This window comes from Podarcis tiliguerta (assembly GCF_965153285.1).
Source record: "Podarcis tiliguerta genome assembly, chromosome: 2".
Lineage (NCBI taxonomy): Eukaryota > Metazoa > Chordata > Lepidosauria > Squamata > Lacertidae > Podarcis > Podarcis tiliguerta.
This window is the reverse complement of record NC_139535.1, coordinates 19,671,841-19,690,698: the sequence shown is the minus strand read 5'-3', so window position 1 is coordinate 19,690,698 and position 18,858 is coordinate 19,671,841. Positions and strand designations below refer to the sequence as shown.

The 18,858-nt window shown below is 48.0% G+C and overlaps 1 protein-coding gene across 2 annotated transcripts in view; it reads left to right on the top strand.

Moving 5' to 3' along the window:
- Nucleotides 1-110: 110 nt before the first annotated feature.
- CAMK1 (calcium/calmodulin dependent protein kinase I) overlaps nt 111-18,858 on the top strand; it is a 48,164-nt gene continuing 29,416 nt past the window's right edge. The window contains exons 1-3 of one of the 2 annotated variants that reach the window (XM_083426440.1): nt 111-317; nt 3,166-3,208; nt 12,939-13,109. In XM_083426440.1, coding sequence (XP_083282566.1) covers nt 13,024-13,109 — 86 coding nt within the window. In that variant the 5' untranslated portion in view covers nt 111-317; nt 3,166-3,208; nt 12,939-13,023. The remainder of the gene's footprint in view (nt 318-3,165; nt 3,209-12,938; nt 13,110-18,858) is intronic. The other variant, XM_083426439.1, reaches the window with a different exon arrangement.

The following is an 18,858-nucleotide window of genomic DNA, read 5'->3' as shown; positions in this document are numbered from 1 at the left end:
GCTGCCTTCTCCTCCATCCAGCCCCGTTTCATTTCTGTTGAATCCCGTCGCCAGGCAGCTCCCGCCTCCCGAGCCTCGGATTGGCTTCGTGCGGGCTCCAGCTCCGCCCTCTCGCGGTGACATCGCCGCTGGCTGGAGGGCGAGCGCGCACAGAGCTGGGGAGGAGAAGGCGGAGAGGGGAGCGACGACGGACGCCTTTCCCCCATCTCGGCTGGCGGCGGCGGCGGGGCGCGGAGGACCCGAGGGAGCCGCTGCCGCGCACTCAGCTCGCGAAAGCGGGGCAGCCCCGGCGGAACCGCCACCGCAGATCCCTCCATGTAAGTAAGGAGGGCGTCTCGGGACTGCGCCGGCTGGGGACAGATTGGAGACGGATGAATGGGCGGGTGGCGGCGGCGGCGGCGTTGTCTGTCTCCCTGGCTGCAGCCGTGCGCCTTTCTCTGCCTGCTGCGCCCGCGCGCCTCTACCGCTCCTGAGCATGCATGCTCGCCCGGGGGCGGATAAGGGAGGCCGGCGTGGATCTCGACCTGCGCCCCGTCAGATCTGCGCTGTGTGAGCCTTGGCTGCCTGCATTTGCCCGTGCGATTTACTTCTTCTCCTTTTCCTTCCTCCTACGGGGAGCTGGCGTTGCGCGTGTGCCTTGCCTGCCTCTCACTCCGCAGCACATCATCTCGGCACTTGGCCGTTTCTCTGCACCTGCTTGAGGCTCCCAATCCTCGGCATGCTGGCCCGAGGGGGAGGAGTGTAAACACGCATAGCAGGATCAGCGTTGTGCAATCCTCCCTCTTCCCCTCTCCAAAAGGGATCTGCATAATCGCCTGTGCGAATGTGTGTCCGGTGCGTGGAGAGGGTGTATGAATGGCTCGAACCTGTATGAATAGGCGCACAGGTGTGCCTGAGTCGCCGCGGCCATTGTCTGCGCAACGCTCTGCACTTCTGCCTGCGTGTAATTATATCTGACCCATGCACATACTTGCGCACTGTGCATGCCTTGGAGCAGGGTGCCATGTCTGGAACCGCTGCGTAAAAAGTGGCACATGCCTTTCTTTGCCTCTCTGCAGCTGGGGAGGAGAGACACGTTGCCAAATATGCATGCCTCTGCCCCGGCTCTCTGTCTGCACAATCTTAAAACAAGATAAAAGATAAATGATGCATGTCTGAGTGAGGAAATGGGCATAGATCTTGCTCTTCCCTGTGCATTGATGTGCGCTTATCTCCAAGCAAATGTACATGTGTCGAGCCATGATGATGCTAAGCATGTGGTTATCATTGTCCCCTGCCTGCATCTGTCTGTGATGTTATGCAATTGTTTTGTAGGCATGAACCTGTCTCTATCAGTAGGTCTATTGTAGTTCTTCCATGTGAAGGTACAAGTGCATATGTGAAGCTACCCGTGTGGCTGTCTCTTTGCCTACTTGTTGAATGTATTTGTTTCTGTTGGTGCCTGTTTCCGTGTAGCAGTTGTCCTCATATGGGTGAATTTAGGATCTTTCCAAATGATTCTATAACGCTCTACCTTTGCAAAGCTCTAACCCATGCATATGGACATACATACATACATACATTATATATATATATATATCTCCTTTTAATACCTGTTTTGGAATGGTGTTGTGGAACAAGTGGGGGGGGGGGCGACACTTGTTGTAAAAGGGAGAGCTGAGAAAGTGGGAATTTTTCAAATGAATATATAAAAAAGACACATACTACCAATAATAAGGGAGGGAAGCCCATTTAGTCTCTTTGGGCAAGCCAGCCTTTTCCATCCAAGTATTGCTTCTTTTTTTACTCATTTCCTCCATATTCAAATCACACTACTTTGGGTGTTTGGTGAAAACAGGATTCTTCCACTTTGTAGCATTATTATGGATAATCTGTTGTAATTGCACACTCATCATGGGCACTGATTGGACTGTGCTGATGTCGTGTTTTCTCCTTACTTACACACACACACACACACACACACACACACTCCCCCACCATATACCATTTAAAAACTCCTCTCACCTTCCTTTTCTGGGGGGGGGAAATAATAATTGCGTACCTGAGTTTTTTTTAATACCAGCAGAGATGATTCATCCAGCGAGATTAAAAAATAATAAGAATCAGGCAGATTTCCAGTTGCTCCATTCCACTCGGTGCTTCCATTCACGGGCAGCCTGCTAGCCACTGCAGCAGCCTCCCTTTCTGCTACCTCCGGATACAGGCAAACAGCAGGGTGGCACTTTTGCATTGTACCTCCCTGCAGTCACCCCTATCCTCCACACTCCTACCCCTAAAGGGGAACATGCCGTCAGCAATTTCTGCTGCAAACAGTTAGCATGAATGCTGCAATTGGTGGGCAAATGGGGCACGTGAGGGGTGTGTGTGTTGGTCTAGAATATTGCATTATCACTGGCTCTGTGTGTATCTGTGTAGATGACCCCTATGCCTGGTTCTGTAGAGGGGTGTGTGCCTATCTGTTGACATCCCTGCGATGATGGCATTTGCCTTGGGTAGCGCTGAGTCTCTTCCTGCCTGCCTCTTCTGCGTACGCAGCGCTCCATTTACCAGATACAAAGGTTTCGATGGAGAGTTTATTGACGTCTCTGGCCTTCCCCTGTGGCTTGGTCTGAAAATACAGGGGGATCTGATGGGAAGCCCAAGACGTTGTTGAATTACAACTCCGTTTTCACCCCATTGTCCATGTTTACCGTGGCTCATGGAAGTGCAACATCATCTGCGGGGCCACAGGTTTCACATCCCTGGGATGTGGGATGCAGTAGAGTAGCTACAAGGGAAGCGGAGTCTGTAGTTCCATATTAAAGTCCTTGCGTTCTTCAATCCCCTGCAACTCCAGTTTCTTTCTCTTTTTAAAATGTCAGGTAGTAGGGTCCCGCCTGAGACCTTACAGAGCGGCTGCCATTCAGAGAAGCAAGGTCCTTGTCTCTTAACCTTGTAGCAACTTGTAGGGTACGAATTGGCAGGCAGCAGCCGTGTTAGTCTGTTGGAGCAAAGCCAAACACAGAGTCCTGTGACACCTTCAAGACTGGCACCTTTTCCATCAGATGTCGCTGCCCACCTGCCAGTTCTTCATATGCAAAGCTGTATTGAGTTGCCTGCAGTGCTGTTTTGCTAGGAAAAGAGGTGCCAGAACTCACCACAAACTCCTCTCTTGTTCTCTTATAGTGACAACCTCTCACCACCTGAGATGTGCCAGAATTGAGTTCCGGTGAGTTCTGGCTGGGGGGAAAGAAGCCCTGGTTGTCTGGCTTGCCTTGTCTTTCTTACTTTACCTAATGTAAAGCCTGATGAAGCGGACTTTACCCCATGGTCGTTTATACCATAATAAAGCTTGTTAGTCTTTAAAGTGCTGCAATACTCTTGCTTAAAGGTAGCGGTTGGTCAACTGGCAGCCTGAGATCCCAGTTTGTCCCCTCCGGCCCCCTGTAGCAAGATCTCTGACCCAGTGGTGTCTCTTTGCATTCCCTGGGCATGTGTACTGTTTTCTCCTTAACCTCTTCCTCCCCAGAGTGATCAACAGCAAAATTGAAAAGCGCTCCCTCTCTCTCTCTCTCTCTCTCTCTCTCTCTCTCTCACACACACACACACACGCACACGCACACACATGCGCCCACACACACAGAGGTTTGATTCAGAGAGTTGCAGGGTTATCCCCTTCTTATGCACCTCAACTGCTCTCTGTTATGTGAAAGCCAAGAAGCGTGCAAAACAGTTGTATGGTGGTACCTTGGGTTAAGTACTTAATTCGTTCCGGAGGTCCGTTCTTAACCTGAAACTGTTCTTAACCTGAAGCACCACTTTAGCTAATGGGGCCTCCTGCTGCCGCCGCACCACTGGAGCACAATTTCTGTTCTTATCCTTATTATTCCGGTTAAGAAGCACTATTTCTGGGTTAGCGGAGTCTGTAACCTGAAGCATGTGTAACCTGAAGCGAATGTAACCTGAGGTACCACTGTAATTAACTATCGTGCCGAAGGGGAGAACTCTCTTGCCTTTGCCGGTGCCTTGGCATGGCAGGACCAGGTGATTTAACACATTACATATCCCTCACCCTATGAGAGCATCCTGGATTTGCCTGCATCCTATGCAGGCTGCCTTCAAGCTGTCTCTGTTTTGCAGGAGGGATTCAAACTCATACCCAAAACTTAGGTTTGTGCAGTTAAAGCAAAGTAAACCACTGTTTCACCCTAGTACAACAAATCCACTTTCCCCAGACTTTTTGCACATGGACACAAGCACACGTTAGAATCATAGAATTATAGAGTTGGAAGAGACCACAAGGGCCATCGAGTCCAACCCCCTGCCAAGCAGGAAACACCATCAGAGCACTCCTGACATATGGTTGTCAAGCCTCTGCTTAAAGACCTCCAAAGAAGGAGACTCCACCACACTCCTTGGCAGCAAATTCCACTGTCAAACAGCTCTTACTGTCAGGAAGTTCTTCTTAATGTTTAGGTGGAATCTTCTTTCTTGTAGTTTGGATCCATTGCTCCGTGTCCGCTTCTCTGGAGCAGCAAAAAACAACCTTTCTCCCTCCTCTATGTGACATCCTTTTATATATTTGAACATGGCTATCATATCACCCCTTAACCTCCTCTTCTCCAGGCTAAACATGCCCAGCTCCCTTAGCCGTTCCTCATAAGGCATCGTTTCCTGGCCTTTGACCATTTTGGTTGCCCTCCTCTGGACACGTTCCAGTTTGTCAGTGTCCTTCTTGAACTGTGGTGCCCAGAACTGGACACAGTACTCCAGGTGAGGTCTGACCAGAGCAGAATACAGTGGCACTATTACTTCCCTTGATCTAGATGCTATACTCCTATTGATGCAGCCCAGAAGAGACTGGGAGAGACTCAGACATTTCCACTGTGCAATGGGAGTGGAACCAGTATGTTGGTCCTTCAGCACTTGCTCAAGTCAACATGGGACTAATAATAATAATAATATGCTGACCACGGATGTAGGCTTCAACTCCAGGCAGTTTTGTGAAGAGGAATCTGCACTTATACAACACTGACTCATGAACACCAGACCCGGCCCTTCCATGTTAAGCTCTGTAGGTGCTGCGCTTGGCTTGCGTTTCAGAGTTGCATTTTGGCACTTAGCTATCTCGGCTGGATGATTCTGCACTTAGGTTGCCTGGGGCATAGTGCTGCTGTTTCTCCTGGTAGGAGGAAGTGTCATTCGATGGCATCATGTGTCAATTCATCTAAATGCAGGCTGGTGTAAAATGGGCTGTTAATGTTGCTGTTTTTAACGATAGCCGTGACGCAAATATTTCTGCCCAGGTGGGAGAAGCCTGGCTATATGATGAAGAAAGAGATTAGGAACGACTCACTAAAATCACCCCTGACTATTGACCATGCTAGCTAGACCTGGTTGGGAGTTGCAGTCCAACAAGAACATGTGGAAAAAAGTTCTGCATCCCTGTTATTAGAGGGCAGAGTGTCCCTCTGCAGTTTGGACAGCATTGTTGTGGGTCTGGATCTGGCTGGGAAGCAGTTAGAATTGCTGGATCAGACCAATGTCCCATGTAGCTCAGCATTCTGTTGTCACCGTAGACAACTAAGTGCCCTTGTGAAGCCCCCGTGCAGGACAGGCTTGTGAACCCCAACTTTGTTATTCAGAGGCATTTTGCCTCCAACATAGCAGGTGGCGCTGTGAGTTAAACCACAGAGCCTAGGGCTTGCCAATCAGAAGGTCGGCGGTTCAAATCCCTGCGACGGGGTGAGCTCCCGTTGCTCGGTCCCTGCTCCTGCCCACCTAGCAGTTCGAAAGTGTAAGTAGATAAATAGCTACCACTCTGGCGGGAAGGTAAACGGCGTTTCCGTGCACTGCTCTGGTTCACCAGAAGCGGCTTAGCCATGCTGGCCACATGACGTGGAAAAACTGTCTGCGGACAAACATCGGCTCCCTCGGCCAGTAAAGCGAGATGAGCGCACAACACCAGAGTCGTCCGCGACTGGACCTATCTCTGAGTGGTGTGAGATTCCTGGGGTTCCGGGCCTGCTTACTCAAGGTCCGTGTTTCTTTTTGGGAACGAGGCACAGCGGCGTCTACAGTGTCTTTATGATATGATGCAACCTGGTCCTACAACGCAGGGCCTCCCAGCATTGACACTCCAAGAGAGTCTTGCTTCTCCCCTAGTGGTAGCCTTGGATTCAAAAAGACACCAGCTGTGGTTCTCGGCAGCTTGCTGACTTTTACAGACTGCAACCTTTCCCCCCTAAGGCACCTCACAGCCAGTTCTGAAACTTTACTTTGAACTCTGCTTTGGCTTTCCGAATGGCTCGTTACCTTTCCTTTGTTCTTCTTAATGGCGCGTCTCCCAGGCAATTTCCTGCCACGGGAAGCTGTCCTGGCTCATATTGTAATACTTGCTAAATCCAGTGTCTGGCATCCAGTTTTAACACTCCAAGCATTGATTAAATTCTAACATTTACGGAATCCAGGAATTTAGGGTGTCCAGCACTCAAAAACTCCTAACAATATATTTTGGAAAGTTGTTTCTTTGTACATTTGCACACCTCTTAAGATATTGTGGCTACATTTGAACGTATTTCTTGTACACATCGGTTTCATGTAGATACCTATTTGAACCTTTGGAGGGCTTATATTAACATATATGTTTAACTAAGGATGGCCGCACTTACGGTTATTGCATGCTTAATGTGAGCTGATGGTTTTTTGTTGTTCATATATTATTTATTTTTCTTTCTCTCATTTATTTATTTATTTCTTCTGCTTCTCTCTCTCTCTCTCTCTGCCCCCCCCCCCCCAGTTTGTTAAATTTTCAAATAACAAAGGGTATCTTAATCAAATTTTCCACGGTGGTTCCTGGAATCAAGGAGCAGTTTTTTGGTCTGGAATTGGATACAGTTGGATACCATTTTGTTCCAAGATGGCAGACGGAACCTTTCAAAAACTGCACTGCTTTTAACAATTGATTTCAAAACTTCACTGGTTTTGTTGTTTGTTTGTTTGTTAGAATTCCTTAGCACTTCCATCAACGAACATGATGGATCAATGAACAGCTGACCTGATTGTAGGTAGTGTGGAAAGGCAGTGACTCCAATCCTTGAAGTTCGCAGGCAGTTATATCAGTTTCACCAACTACCAGGAGCATGTGGGCACATTTAAAACTAGTGTGCCAGCTCCGCCTGTTCCTGGAGATGTCTGCTCTGGCCATGGTGACAGTTACACCCTGTTTGGATTTATGACACAAGAGAGGGCCTTCTTGGCAACTGCTTTCCGATTGTGCAATGCCCTTCTATGACAGGATAGCCTGGCCCTCTCTCTCTGCTTTCCTTTTGCTGGCAGGAAAATACTCTCCCCGCCCCCTTGTTCTGACAGTCCTTTTGGCCACTAATTGTCTGTTGTGGCAGTGTCTTCAGTGTTATACTTTTATTTTTCTTAAGTTATAAGTGTTCTCAGTGCTTTTAAATATTTATTCAGTTGCTTCCTAGTATTCATATTTCTTGTATATGTTCTTAGTTATATCTGTTTTCATTTATGTCGTGATCTGCCACAAATCCTCTTGCCACTTTAACACCTGTGTTGTCCACCTAGAGCCAGACAACACATTAAAGAAAGACTCATGGTACAGCCCCCCTTGAAGTGGTACAGTGGAACCTCAGTTGTCGAACGTAATCCGTTCTGGAAGACTGTTCAACTTCAGAAACGTTTGACAACTGAGATGCAGTGGGTGGTCAGAAAATTCAGTTGAGAAAATTGAGAAACGTGCCCCGGAAGCCGTTCGACTTCTGAGGTGCATTTGAAAACAGTAACCCAGAAATAGTACCTCAGGATAAGAACTTTGCTTCAGGATGAGAACAGAAATCGCACGGCGGTGGCACAGCAGCAGCGGGAGCAGTGGCGTAGCGTGGGGGGTGCAGGGGGCGCCGGCCGCACCGGGCGCAACATCTGGGGGTTAGGGTTAGGGGGCGCAAATCCACGGGTTAGGGGGCGCAAATTACTTGCCTTGCCCTGGGTGCTGACAACCCACGCTACGCCACTGAGCGGGAGGCCCCATTAGCTAAAGTGGTGTCTCAGGTTAAGAACAGTTTCAGGTTAAGAATGGACCTCCGGAACGAATTAAGTTCTTAACCTGAGGTACCACTGTACTTCCAGGTTTTTGGCGTTCGTAAACCAAAATGTTTGGCTTCTGAGACGCTTGAAAACCGAGGTTCCACTGTACCAGTTCAGAATTGCATGTTTTGAATGCTTCCCTGTGCTTTTAAACAGACCTTTCTTCCCCCCTCATGGAAAGATAACATAGCACAGCCTTCACCAACCTAGTGCCTTCCAGATAGATGTTTTAGACTACCACTCGCATCAACCCCAGTATTGTATTTTTTTTTATAATATTTATTAAGTTTTCATAATATAGTAGAAACAGAACAAAGAAAAATACAAAGAAAAAACAGTAGCAAATAAAAACAAACCCAAGAAATAACAACAGTTAAAAACAACTTCACCTTTCAAAACAATTCTTGCTTTAGCTTGTTTCTTGGACTTCCCCACACCTCCCTCCTTTGTATTCCAATACAGTTGTTCGTTCAGCAAATCCTTTCCCTCATTACCTTTATCTCAATTTTTATCTTAATATTTTAACTTTACCTTTCCCTCTCTTTAACATTCCATTTTTCCATAGTACCTCAAAATCTTGTTACTATAAGCCGCTTAACTTCAATCCAGCATCATTCTAACATTCATTAATTTTGCAATATTTCTGTAAATAGTCTTTAAATTTCTTCCAATCTTCTTCCACCTGCTCAATACCCCAGTATTGTATGGCAAGAGTGGCCCAAGAACAGGCCTGCTGGATCAGGCCAAGTGGTCCATCTATTCCAGTATCCTGTTCTCACAACCAGATGCCTCTAGGAAGCCAACAAGCAAGAGCTGAGCACAAGAGCCCCCTCCCCTCTTATTGTTTTCAGCAACTGATATTCAGAGACTCTGGCAATTGGAGAAGGATAAAGTACCATCTTAATCAAGATGGTAGGGACGCGGGTGGCGCTGTGGATTAAAGCCTCAGCGCCTAGGGCTTGCCGATCGAAAGGTCGGCGGTTCGAATCCCCGCGGCGGGGTGCGCTCCCGCTGTTCGGTCCCAGCGCCTGCCAACCTAGCAGTTCGAAAGTACTCCCGGGTGCAAGTAGATAAATAGGGACCGCTTACTAGCGGGAAGGTAAACGGCGTTTCCGTGTGCGGCTCTGGCTTGCCAGAGCAGCGATGTCACGCTGGCCACGTGACCCGGAAGTGTCTTCGGACAGCGCTGGCCCCTGGCCTCTTTGAGTGAGATGGGCGCACAACCCTAGAGTCTGTCAAGACTGGCCCGTACGGGCAGGGGTACCTTTACCTTTACCTTTAAAGTACCATCACCTTCCCTCTCGATCCCTAACATGCCGACTTTCCCAGGGAGGGAGAGAAGATACGACCTAAACCGGGAAGAGAACAGGGGTACAAAGGTTCTCTTAAAAAAAAAAAAAGAGGATGAACATCCTAACCCCATTTGACTGGGTGAATGCTACAGAAATAAGATTTGACTTCCTCCCCCCGATGTGCTTCTGCTACAGTGAGCAGAGCTGTTTTCACTTCAGAAAACAGAGCCAAGAGGAACTTCAGGTGGCCTCACATGACTCGGGTGAATGTGGCCTTCCTTTGGAGGAAGGGAACAGCATTACGTAATTCTCTTCTTAAAATGTAGATAGCATCCAGCGTTAAATCATACTTTGAGTAGGCGCTTGGGAATGAGTGGGTATGACTAATTTAGGTCCATTAATTTCAGTAGGTTTCCTCCCGAGTACAACGTAGGCTGCATTATCCACTATATTTTTTAGAGCACATTCAAAGCACATTCTTTCCCCTCGAAGAATTATGGGTACTGTAGTTTGTTAAGGGGCAGCTGGGAATTGTAATTCTGTGAGGGGTAAATAACAGTGCCCAGAATTCTCTGAGGTAAAGAATGTACATTAAATGTGCTTTTAAGGTATTCATGTGTACACAGCCTCAGTTGGCTGCAACCCAGTAGATTTTATTGTGTTTTGACTGATAACCTAGAGCTCCTCCAGGCAACATGTTTGTTGAGCATTAATCCTCATTTGCTTGTGCGAAGCAGACATTAGAAAATGCCCAGTTTTTATTGATCTGATTTGTTTTTAAGAGAAACTCTGATTTTTTTTTAAGAGAAACTTAATAAAAAGAAAAAAAAAGAGATTTGTTTGCAGGGAGCCATTTTCACCTTGAATTGCTTCTCATTAATGTCTTTCCCATCACTTTCCTAACAGCAAAAAAAGGCCAGTCTTTAACAAGTGAGTTTATTGCACCAGAGTCGTGGAACGTTTTAGTCCGCTTCAAGTGCGCAAACCCAAGTGCCTGCTATGCGATGGAAATCCCTCCTTGAAAAGACGGATATTCTGGAGGCAGCCCCTGTCTTCAGCATCAGGCATAAGGAGCAGAAGTGAATCAGAGGCCTTGTCCACACTTCCTCCTCCGCTCCCACCGCTTTCCCTCAGAGAAAGCTGCTCTTTAGCACTCAGTCAGAGCAAATGGCAATTCGGGTTTTCTCCGGATTGACGTTTGCTCCGATTTAGCACTAAATGATGGGTTTTCCGTGGGAAAGGAACGGGCGAAAGTGGAAAACTGCTCAGGGCACAGTGAAAGTGGGAATGTGGATGTTTTTGTTGTTTAGTCGTTTAGTCGTGTCCGACTCTTCGTGACCCCATGGACCAGAGCACGCCAGGCACTCCTGTCTTCCACTGCCTCCCGCAGTTTGGTCAGACTCATGCTGGTAGCTTCGAGAACACCGTCCAACCATCTCGTCCTCTGTCGTCCCCTTCTCCTTGTGCCCTTCATCTTTCCCAACATCAGGGTCTTTTCCAGGGAGTCTTCTCTTCTCACAAGGTGTCCAAAGTATTGGAGCCTCAATACTTTGGCCACCTCATGTGCATGAGCCCAGAGTAAATCTTTCAATGGGAAATCTACACCCTCCTGCTTAGCCTTTCTGGAAACCTCCAAATGCTGCTCACTTTAAAGTTCATTTGAACACGGTAGCTCAGGTGGCAGCACGAAGATTAGGCCGTAAGTCAGCCTTTGCCAACTTAGATGTTGGCTGAGGAGAAGTTGCACTCCAAATCATATCTAGAGGGCATGAGGTTGGAGAAGGCTGCTTTGAGGGTGTGTGGGTGGGTGTGCGGTGCGCATGAGTGTGCAAAAGTAGGGGCAAGCCCGGCCCCTTGGGAGATGGAGGTTGAGGCAGAGGAAGGAGCTGTGTTTTCGGTGTTGCAGGAGCTACAGCTGTTGTCATGGCGACAGCTGCAATGTTACCAAACAGGCTTAAAAGCCTGAGCAATATGCTGAAGGGCACAAAAGTGAAGAGGAATTGGGAAGAGGGAGGGCGTGATGAGCTGAAGCAAAAGAAGCCCTTGTGTCTGGCCACTGTATGCCACCCCATCCCACTGCCTCCTCCTTGAATGATTATCAACTCCCATGAGCCCTAGAGCCAGCAAAGCCCATGGTCAGTGATGATGAGAACTGGAGTCCAGAGACATCCAGAAGGAGGGTGCTATGTTGCAGACCCTTGGAATAAGCCTTTTTTTTTGGGGGGGGGACTCTATAACCTGAATTCTGAGGTCCCTCTGTAAACCAGCTAATTTTAAACTGAGCTGCTTCCCCAAAGATGAAATAGCAGCCTTCCTGGACATTGGTGATGTTTTAGACTGCATCAGTCCTGAGCATCAGCAATGGTTCCTGAGGCTGACGGAAAATGGTAGGCCGAAACATCTGGCTGGGGAAGGCTGTGGCACATCTTGGGTTCCGGATCCCAGCTTTGTTGATGCTGAGCAGCTGAACGGTGTGAGAGCCTTCTGCTGGAGGGAGGCAGGTGAACTCGCTTCCTTCATATGTATGGGATGTGCAGAACCGAACTGAATATGTAACACTCCTGCAACGTTCAGGTTGGCCCCTGTTTGCTCACCTCCTAGGCAGTGCTTAGCTCCAGTGGCACCAGAGAGCCAGCATGGCGTAGTGGTTAAGAGCGGTAGTCTCGTAATCTGGGGGACTGGGTTCGCTTCTCCGCTCCTCCACATGCAGCTGCTGGGTGACCTTGGGCCAGTCACACTTTTCTGAAGTCTCTCAGTCCCACTCACCCCACAGAGTGTTTGTTGTGGGGGAGGAAGGGAAAGGAGAATGTTAGCCGCTTTGAGACTCCTTAAAGGGAGTGAAAGGCAGGATATCAAATCCAAACTCCTCTTCTTCTTCTTCCAGGAAGATTCAATAAACACATGAGACGTAACTGGCTGTGTTCTTAGATAAATAAGGTATACTATTCATGTATAAAATAATACATTTCAATGGAAGTAACTCATAAAGTTCAACAAAAGACCAAAGCAGAAGACCCAGTGCATCAGATCATTCTCTAGTCAGTTCATGCATAAGATTTATCCGTGTAATGCAGTGGAAACTCAGGTTACATACGCTTCAGGTTACATATGCTTCAGGTTACAGACTCCGCTAACCCAGAAATAGTACCTCGGGTTAAGAACTTTGCTTCAGGATGAGAACAGAAATCATGCTCCGGCGGCGCGGCTGCAGCAGGAGGCCCCATTAGCTAAAGTGGTGCTTCAGGTTAAGAACAGTTTCAGGTTAAGAACGGACCTCTGGAACGAATTAAGTACTTAACCTGAGGTACCACTGTCTTGTCTATTCCACCTGTCTGTTCATAAGGTCCAAACAATCCACATGAAAGGTTGTAGCAGTTCCACAGAATCCTTTCGCAGAGTCTAAGACAAGGATTTCCGGAATATTGGTCTTGTGTCGCCATCCTGGGCTTCACCAGTAGCCCATATGTGATATTACAGGACAGTGGATCTTATGGCATAGTAGTAGCTACTACTGCTTTGTGGTAATGTTCTAATGCTGATATCCCTGTTCTTCCTCTCTAGGCCCTGAGTTTGCTCCATCTGCCTGCCCCTCTGCTCTGGGACAGCTGGGCATAGGGCAGCCCAGAGGTTCAGCCCGATAAGAGCCATGCCCTTGGAAGAAGAGGAGCCCAGTTGGAAGAAACGAGCGGAAGATATCCGGGAGATCTATGAATTCCGGGAGGTGCTGGGCACGTGAGTCGTTGTTCATTTGTTTATTGCATTTACATCCCACCTTTTTCTCCAAGGAGCTTAAACTGGTGCTCGTGGCCCCCCCCCCCATTTAATCCCCATGACAACCCTGTGAGGTAGGTTAGGTTGCTAGGCAGTGGCTGTCCCAAGGTCACCATCTTCAGCGATGAGTGGGCATTTGATCCTTTGTCTCCCAGGTCCTAGTCTGGCACCCTAACCACTACACCACACAGCCATGTGGTTATTAGGGATATCTGGGCGAGGGCTGATCCTCTAAGGCAGGGGATTTACAGTACTTTGTTTTCATGGAAACCTCAAGGCCCACCAACTTGAGCCAGGTTCAAAATAGCAGCTTGTTTTCTTCATTTTCGGGAAGAGGGTGCCTTTGTTGTTTTTTCTGTTATTAAACAATTGGAAGGACCCTTCTGCAAATCTCCTCGCAGTAGATGCTGCCAGCTGATGTTCTAAGAGCTTGTTTTCTATCACCAAGATTCCAAGGCTGTTAGCCTAAGCTAATTGACCTTGTCTACATGAAACAGGAATTAAAAAATGTTTCAGAGCCACACTGGTTGCCATGGTTTACTGTGGTGGGAGTGAGCCTCCCCTCTCCTGGGGCCTCATGCTTCTCCTCTGAAACAGCTTCAAGAAGGGGCTTGGAATATTTTGCGCCTGCTTTTTAATTTTATTAACCACATCTTGTGCTTAACCTTAACTATGGTTTGTTTGAAACCAGCCAACTTCAAGTAATAGCTTACGAAGCTGTCTCGTTTCACCAAGCCATCGTTAAGATTAGCCACAGTTTAGGGTTCGAGCATAACAGTGATTGCGGTTACAGTGGTGCCCCGCAAGACGATTGCCTCGCAAGACGGAAAACCCGCTAGACGAAAGGGTTTTCCGTTTTGGAGGTGCTTCGCAGGACGAATATCTCTATGGGCTTGCTTCGCAAGACGAAAATGTCATGCGATTTCTGGGGTTTTCCCCCCGCTCCCCACCCCCTTTTTCTAAGGCACTAAGCTGCTAATAGCCTTTTAGCAGCTAATCCGCTAATCCCTTAAGCCTTTAATAGCCACTAATAGCCGCTAAACCGCTAATAGCGCTAATCCGCTAATGGGCTTGCTTTGCAAGACGAAAAAACCGCTAGAAGAAGAGACTCACGGAACGGATTCTTTTCGTCTTGCGAGGCACCACTGTAATTGAAATTAGAGGCCTCCATTCATCTCTCGGCTATGCTGGATGAGGAAGAGAGCACATGAAGAGAACAGGGAGTGTTAGGCTCGTTTTTGTCAAGATAAACCATGGCTTAGAATGATATCTAAACACAAGCACTTCCTTATATTTTGTGCTACACCCATCAGAGATAATAACCCTAGTATTGTTTATCTGATCAGTTTTTGAAAAATGTGTTAGGAGTCCATGAGGCTGCTGCTGCTTATTGATTTCTGCCTTGTGTTCCACTTGAGCAGGGGAAGATGGCTGATAGCTCACTTCCTGTTTGGGGACTTCCTGCCATGAGAACAGGATACCACACCAGCAGGGGCTCCTCTTTGGTTCTTAACTTCTCATGCCCCAGTAGGAGACTGTCTAAAATGTAGGAGCCAGGTGTAGGGTGAGATGCAGGGTCCGGGCTCCATTAGTGGCAAGCGTCTTCTCCCCTGCCCCATCCTAAACTGCTGGGCACACTCCACCTTGAATTTGTACCAAGGCTGGGCCAACAGGTGGCGAATGCGCTCTGGAAACCTGTGGCCTCAAATATTAGCACAGGGCTCCGTCAATATTGACAGGAGACCTGGGCTGCAGCTGAAGTATGTGGCCAGTCAATAGTACCCTATTTTTTATTTTTTGAAAGGAGGAGGTTTTATCTCAGGTAGCACATGCTCACAGGTGCTACCTTAAGGTTTTCAAGGTTCAGGTCTGGCAAGTGGCGAGGGCTCTCTGTTATCTAGGTAGCTATTTTCAGCCTCTCCTTTCTCCAGTAACATTGGATGCAAAGCAACTCAGCTATCTGTGCGGGTCATGAGCAACAGCAGAAGAAATGAATGAACTTTTCTGTTGGGCGAGAAACAAAAAGAAAGCCTTTCTCACCCTGTCCCCCACTTCCTTATATGTGTCCATATTTTCTTCCAACATGGTTGTGATATAAGGCAAGGATAGAAAGACTTTGTGCTTGAGAAATCTAATTGGGTGTGGGTGTGTTTTATTTATTTAAAAGCCTTTTAAAATTGCTTTACATTATATATTACGTTATATCTATCTATCTATCTATCTATCTATCTATATCTATGTCTATATCTATCTATATCTATATGGATAGATATATGGTGTGTGCTGTGTATGCAGTTGTTGTTGTTTAGTCGTTTAGTCGTGTGTGACTCTTCGTGACCCCGTGGACCACAGCACGCCAGGCACTCCTGTCTTCCACTGCCTCCCGCAGTTTGGTCAAACTCATGCTGGTAGCTTCGAGAACACTGCCCAACCATCTCGTCCTCTGTCGTCCCCTTCTTCTTGTGTCCTCAATCTTTCCCAACATCAGGGTCTTTTCCAGGGAGTCTTCTCTTCTCATGAGGTGGCCAAAGTATTGGAGCCTCAGCTTCAGGATCTGTCCTTCCAGTGAGCACTCGGGGCTGATTTCCTTCAGAATGGAGAGGTTTGATCAGAATTCAAAAGCATCAATTCTTTGGCGATCAGCCTTCTTTATGGTCCAGCTCTCTCTTCCATACATCACTATCCAATCTTATGGCTCGGGGGAAACCCAGGGCAAGGAGGTAAGCCCTTTTATAATATGTTCAAGGCAACTGGTGGTGGAGGTTCATGTAGGGCAGAGGGAAGAACTTCAAGATCTACAAACCAGGGGCGGATGCAAAATGATGGCACAGGGCATCTTCTAATCAAGATTTAAGGTGCCACTGAGCACACGCTTGGTTCAGGAATTTGCTGTCAGGATCAGAACTGAGATCACTGAGTAGCTCAGTTCGTTAGAGAGTGGTGTTGATAACACCAAGGTCGCAGGTTTGGTCCCTGTATGGGACAGCTGCGTATTCCTGGACTGCAGGGAGTTGGACTAGGTGAGACTCAGGGTCCCTTCCAGCTCTACAATTATATGATTCTACAACAACAACAACAAAACAACAACAACTTATTATTTGTACCCCGCCTATCTGGCTGGGCTTCCCCAGCCACTCTGGCGGCTTCCAACAAAGATTAACATGCCTTCAGATGTCTTCTAAATGTCAGGTAGTTGTTTGACATCTCTTTGACATCTGATGGGAGAGTGTTCCACAAGGCAGGCGCCACTACCAAGAAGGCCCTCTGCCTGGTTCCCTGTAGCTTTGGTTCTCGCAATGAGGGAACCGCCAGCAGGCCCTCGGTGCTGGACCTCTGTGTCCGGGCAGAACGATGGGGGTGGAGATGCTCCTTCAGGTATACTGGGCCGAGGCCGTTTAGGGCTTTAAAGGTCAACACCAACACTTTGAATTGTGCTCGGAAACGTACTGGGAGCCAATGAAGGTCTTTCAAGACCGGTGTGATGTGGTCTCGGTGGCCACCCCCAGTCACCAGTCTAGCTGCCGCATTCTGGATTAGTTGTAGTTTCCGGGTCACCTTCAAAGGTAGCCCCACATAGAGCGCATTGCAGTAGTCCAAGCGGGAGATAACCAGAGCATGCACCACTCTGGTGAGACAGTCTGCGGGCAGATCTCAGCCCTTTCTCCCTCCCTCCCTCTCTCTCTCTCTCTCTCTCTCTCTCTCTCTCCAACCTCCCCCCTTCATAAAGGGCAATAAACCTTAGCCCTGTGGTCAGGGACTGTGTTTGACACCTCAGGTGGAGCTGCCTGGCAGCAAAGGAGCTCAGACTGGCTGGCTTGCAAAGTAAAAGGAGGCCAGCACCCGAGACTGGCTAAGACACCTAAGCGGGATTAATGTGTTAATTACAGAAAGGATTAGAAGGTGAGAGCTCTCCCAGAGGTCACCACCGTCCAATCTCTGGAGGAAAACTTCTCTGGTTCCTCACAATCCCTGTGGGGTTCTTCTCCTGCAGGCCTCCGTGTGACAAGTCATGCCACCCTCCCTAAGTTACCTGTTTAGATTACTGCTGCCGCAGACGGGCACCGTGTTTTATCTTGCGTCCATTTTAGGGCCAGGTGTCATTAAGAGGAGGCTCAGTCTGGTCACTTGTGTTTTGAAGGAAAAGAAGCCATGCAGGGTGCCGAAGCAGAATGTGCTCTCTGTCCAGATGGGGTTCCCACTCCAGTTCCCCATCAAACCTCTCCTTAAGAGGCCGTCTTAAGCATCCTTTTTAAAAAGTGTGGTTTGGCCCTTATGTGGAATTGGCACAGACTGCCCTTTCTGCTCTGTCAGCTCAGTCAATAGAGCACAAGACTCTTAATCTCAGGTTTTTGGGTCGTTGGGCAAAATATTCCTGCATTTCAGGGGGTAATACTAATGATGATGATAATGATAATGATAATGATAATGATAATGATAATGATAATGATAATAATAATTTATTATTTGTACCCTGCCCATCTGGCTGGGTTTTCCCAGCCACTCTGGCAGCTTCCAACAAAGATTAAAAAAACATTAAAATGTCACACATTAAAAACTTCCCTAAACAGGGCCGCCTTTAATTGTCTTTTAAAAGTAAAATAGTTGTTTATTGCCTTGACATCTGGTGGGAGGGCGTTCCACAGGGCGGGTGCCACTACCGAGAAGGCCCTCTGCCTAGTTCCCTGTAACCTCACTTCTGGCAGTGAGGGAACCACCAGAAGGCCCTTGGCGCTGGACCTCAGTGTCCGGGTAGAACAATGGGGGTGGAGACGCTCCTTCAGGTATACTGGACCGAGGCCATTTAGGTTAGACTAGATGATTCTCGTGATCCCTTCCAACTATACAATTCTGTGATTCTGCCTCGTGTATTTCAAGGCCGTTTGGCTCTAATGTATCACCTCTGTATACATAAACACAGAGGCACCTTCTTCATACAAAGTCCATATTGTCAGCACTGACTGGCAGCAGCTCTTCAGGGTTTCAGGCAGGGGTCTCTCCCAGCCCTTACCTAGAGACACTAGGGGCTGATCCCGGGAAATTTTGCATGCAAAGCAACACATGCTCTACCCCTGATCTGCATTCCTAAGCACCCACACTTGCCAGCTGAGATCAAAACCCAACCTATATAACCTATGGTATGATTTATATAACCCATCTGATGGTGGGATTTAGTCCAGGAAAGCTTCTACCATCCTAAACTTGCTAATCTTTCAGGTGCTACAAAACTCTTGAGTTGCTTTTGCTGCAATGGGGTCTAGCACAACAAATGCTTCAGGGTCACAACCTCCTTTTAGGTAAAGGTAAAGGTAAAGGGACCCCTGACCATTAGGTCCAGTTGCGGACGACTCTGGGGTTGCGGCGCTCATCTCGCTTTATTGGCTGAGGGATCCGGCATACAGCTTCTGGGTCATGTGGCCAGCATGACTAAGCCGCTTCTGAAGAACCAGAGCAGTGCACAAAAATGCCGTTTACCTTCCCGCTGGAGTGGTACCTATTTATCTACTTGTACTTTGACGTGCTTTCAAACTGCTAGGTTGGCAGGAGCAGGGACCGAGCAACGGGAGCTCACCCCATCACAGGGATTCGAACCGCCAACCTTCTGATTGGCAAGTCCTAGGCTCTGTGGTTTAACCCACAGCACCACCCGCGTCCCTCTCTCCTTTTATGTACCTATCTCTAAATCAGATTAGGCAGCCCCTGAATATATTTT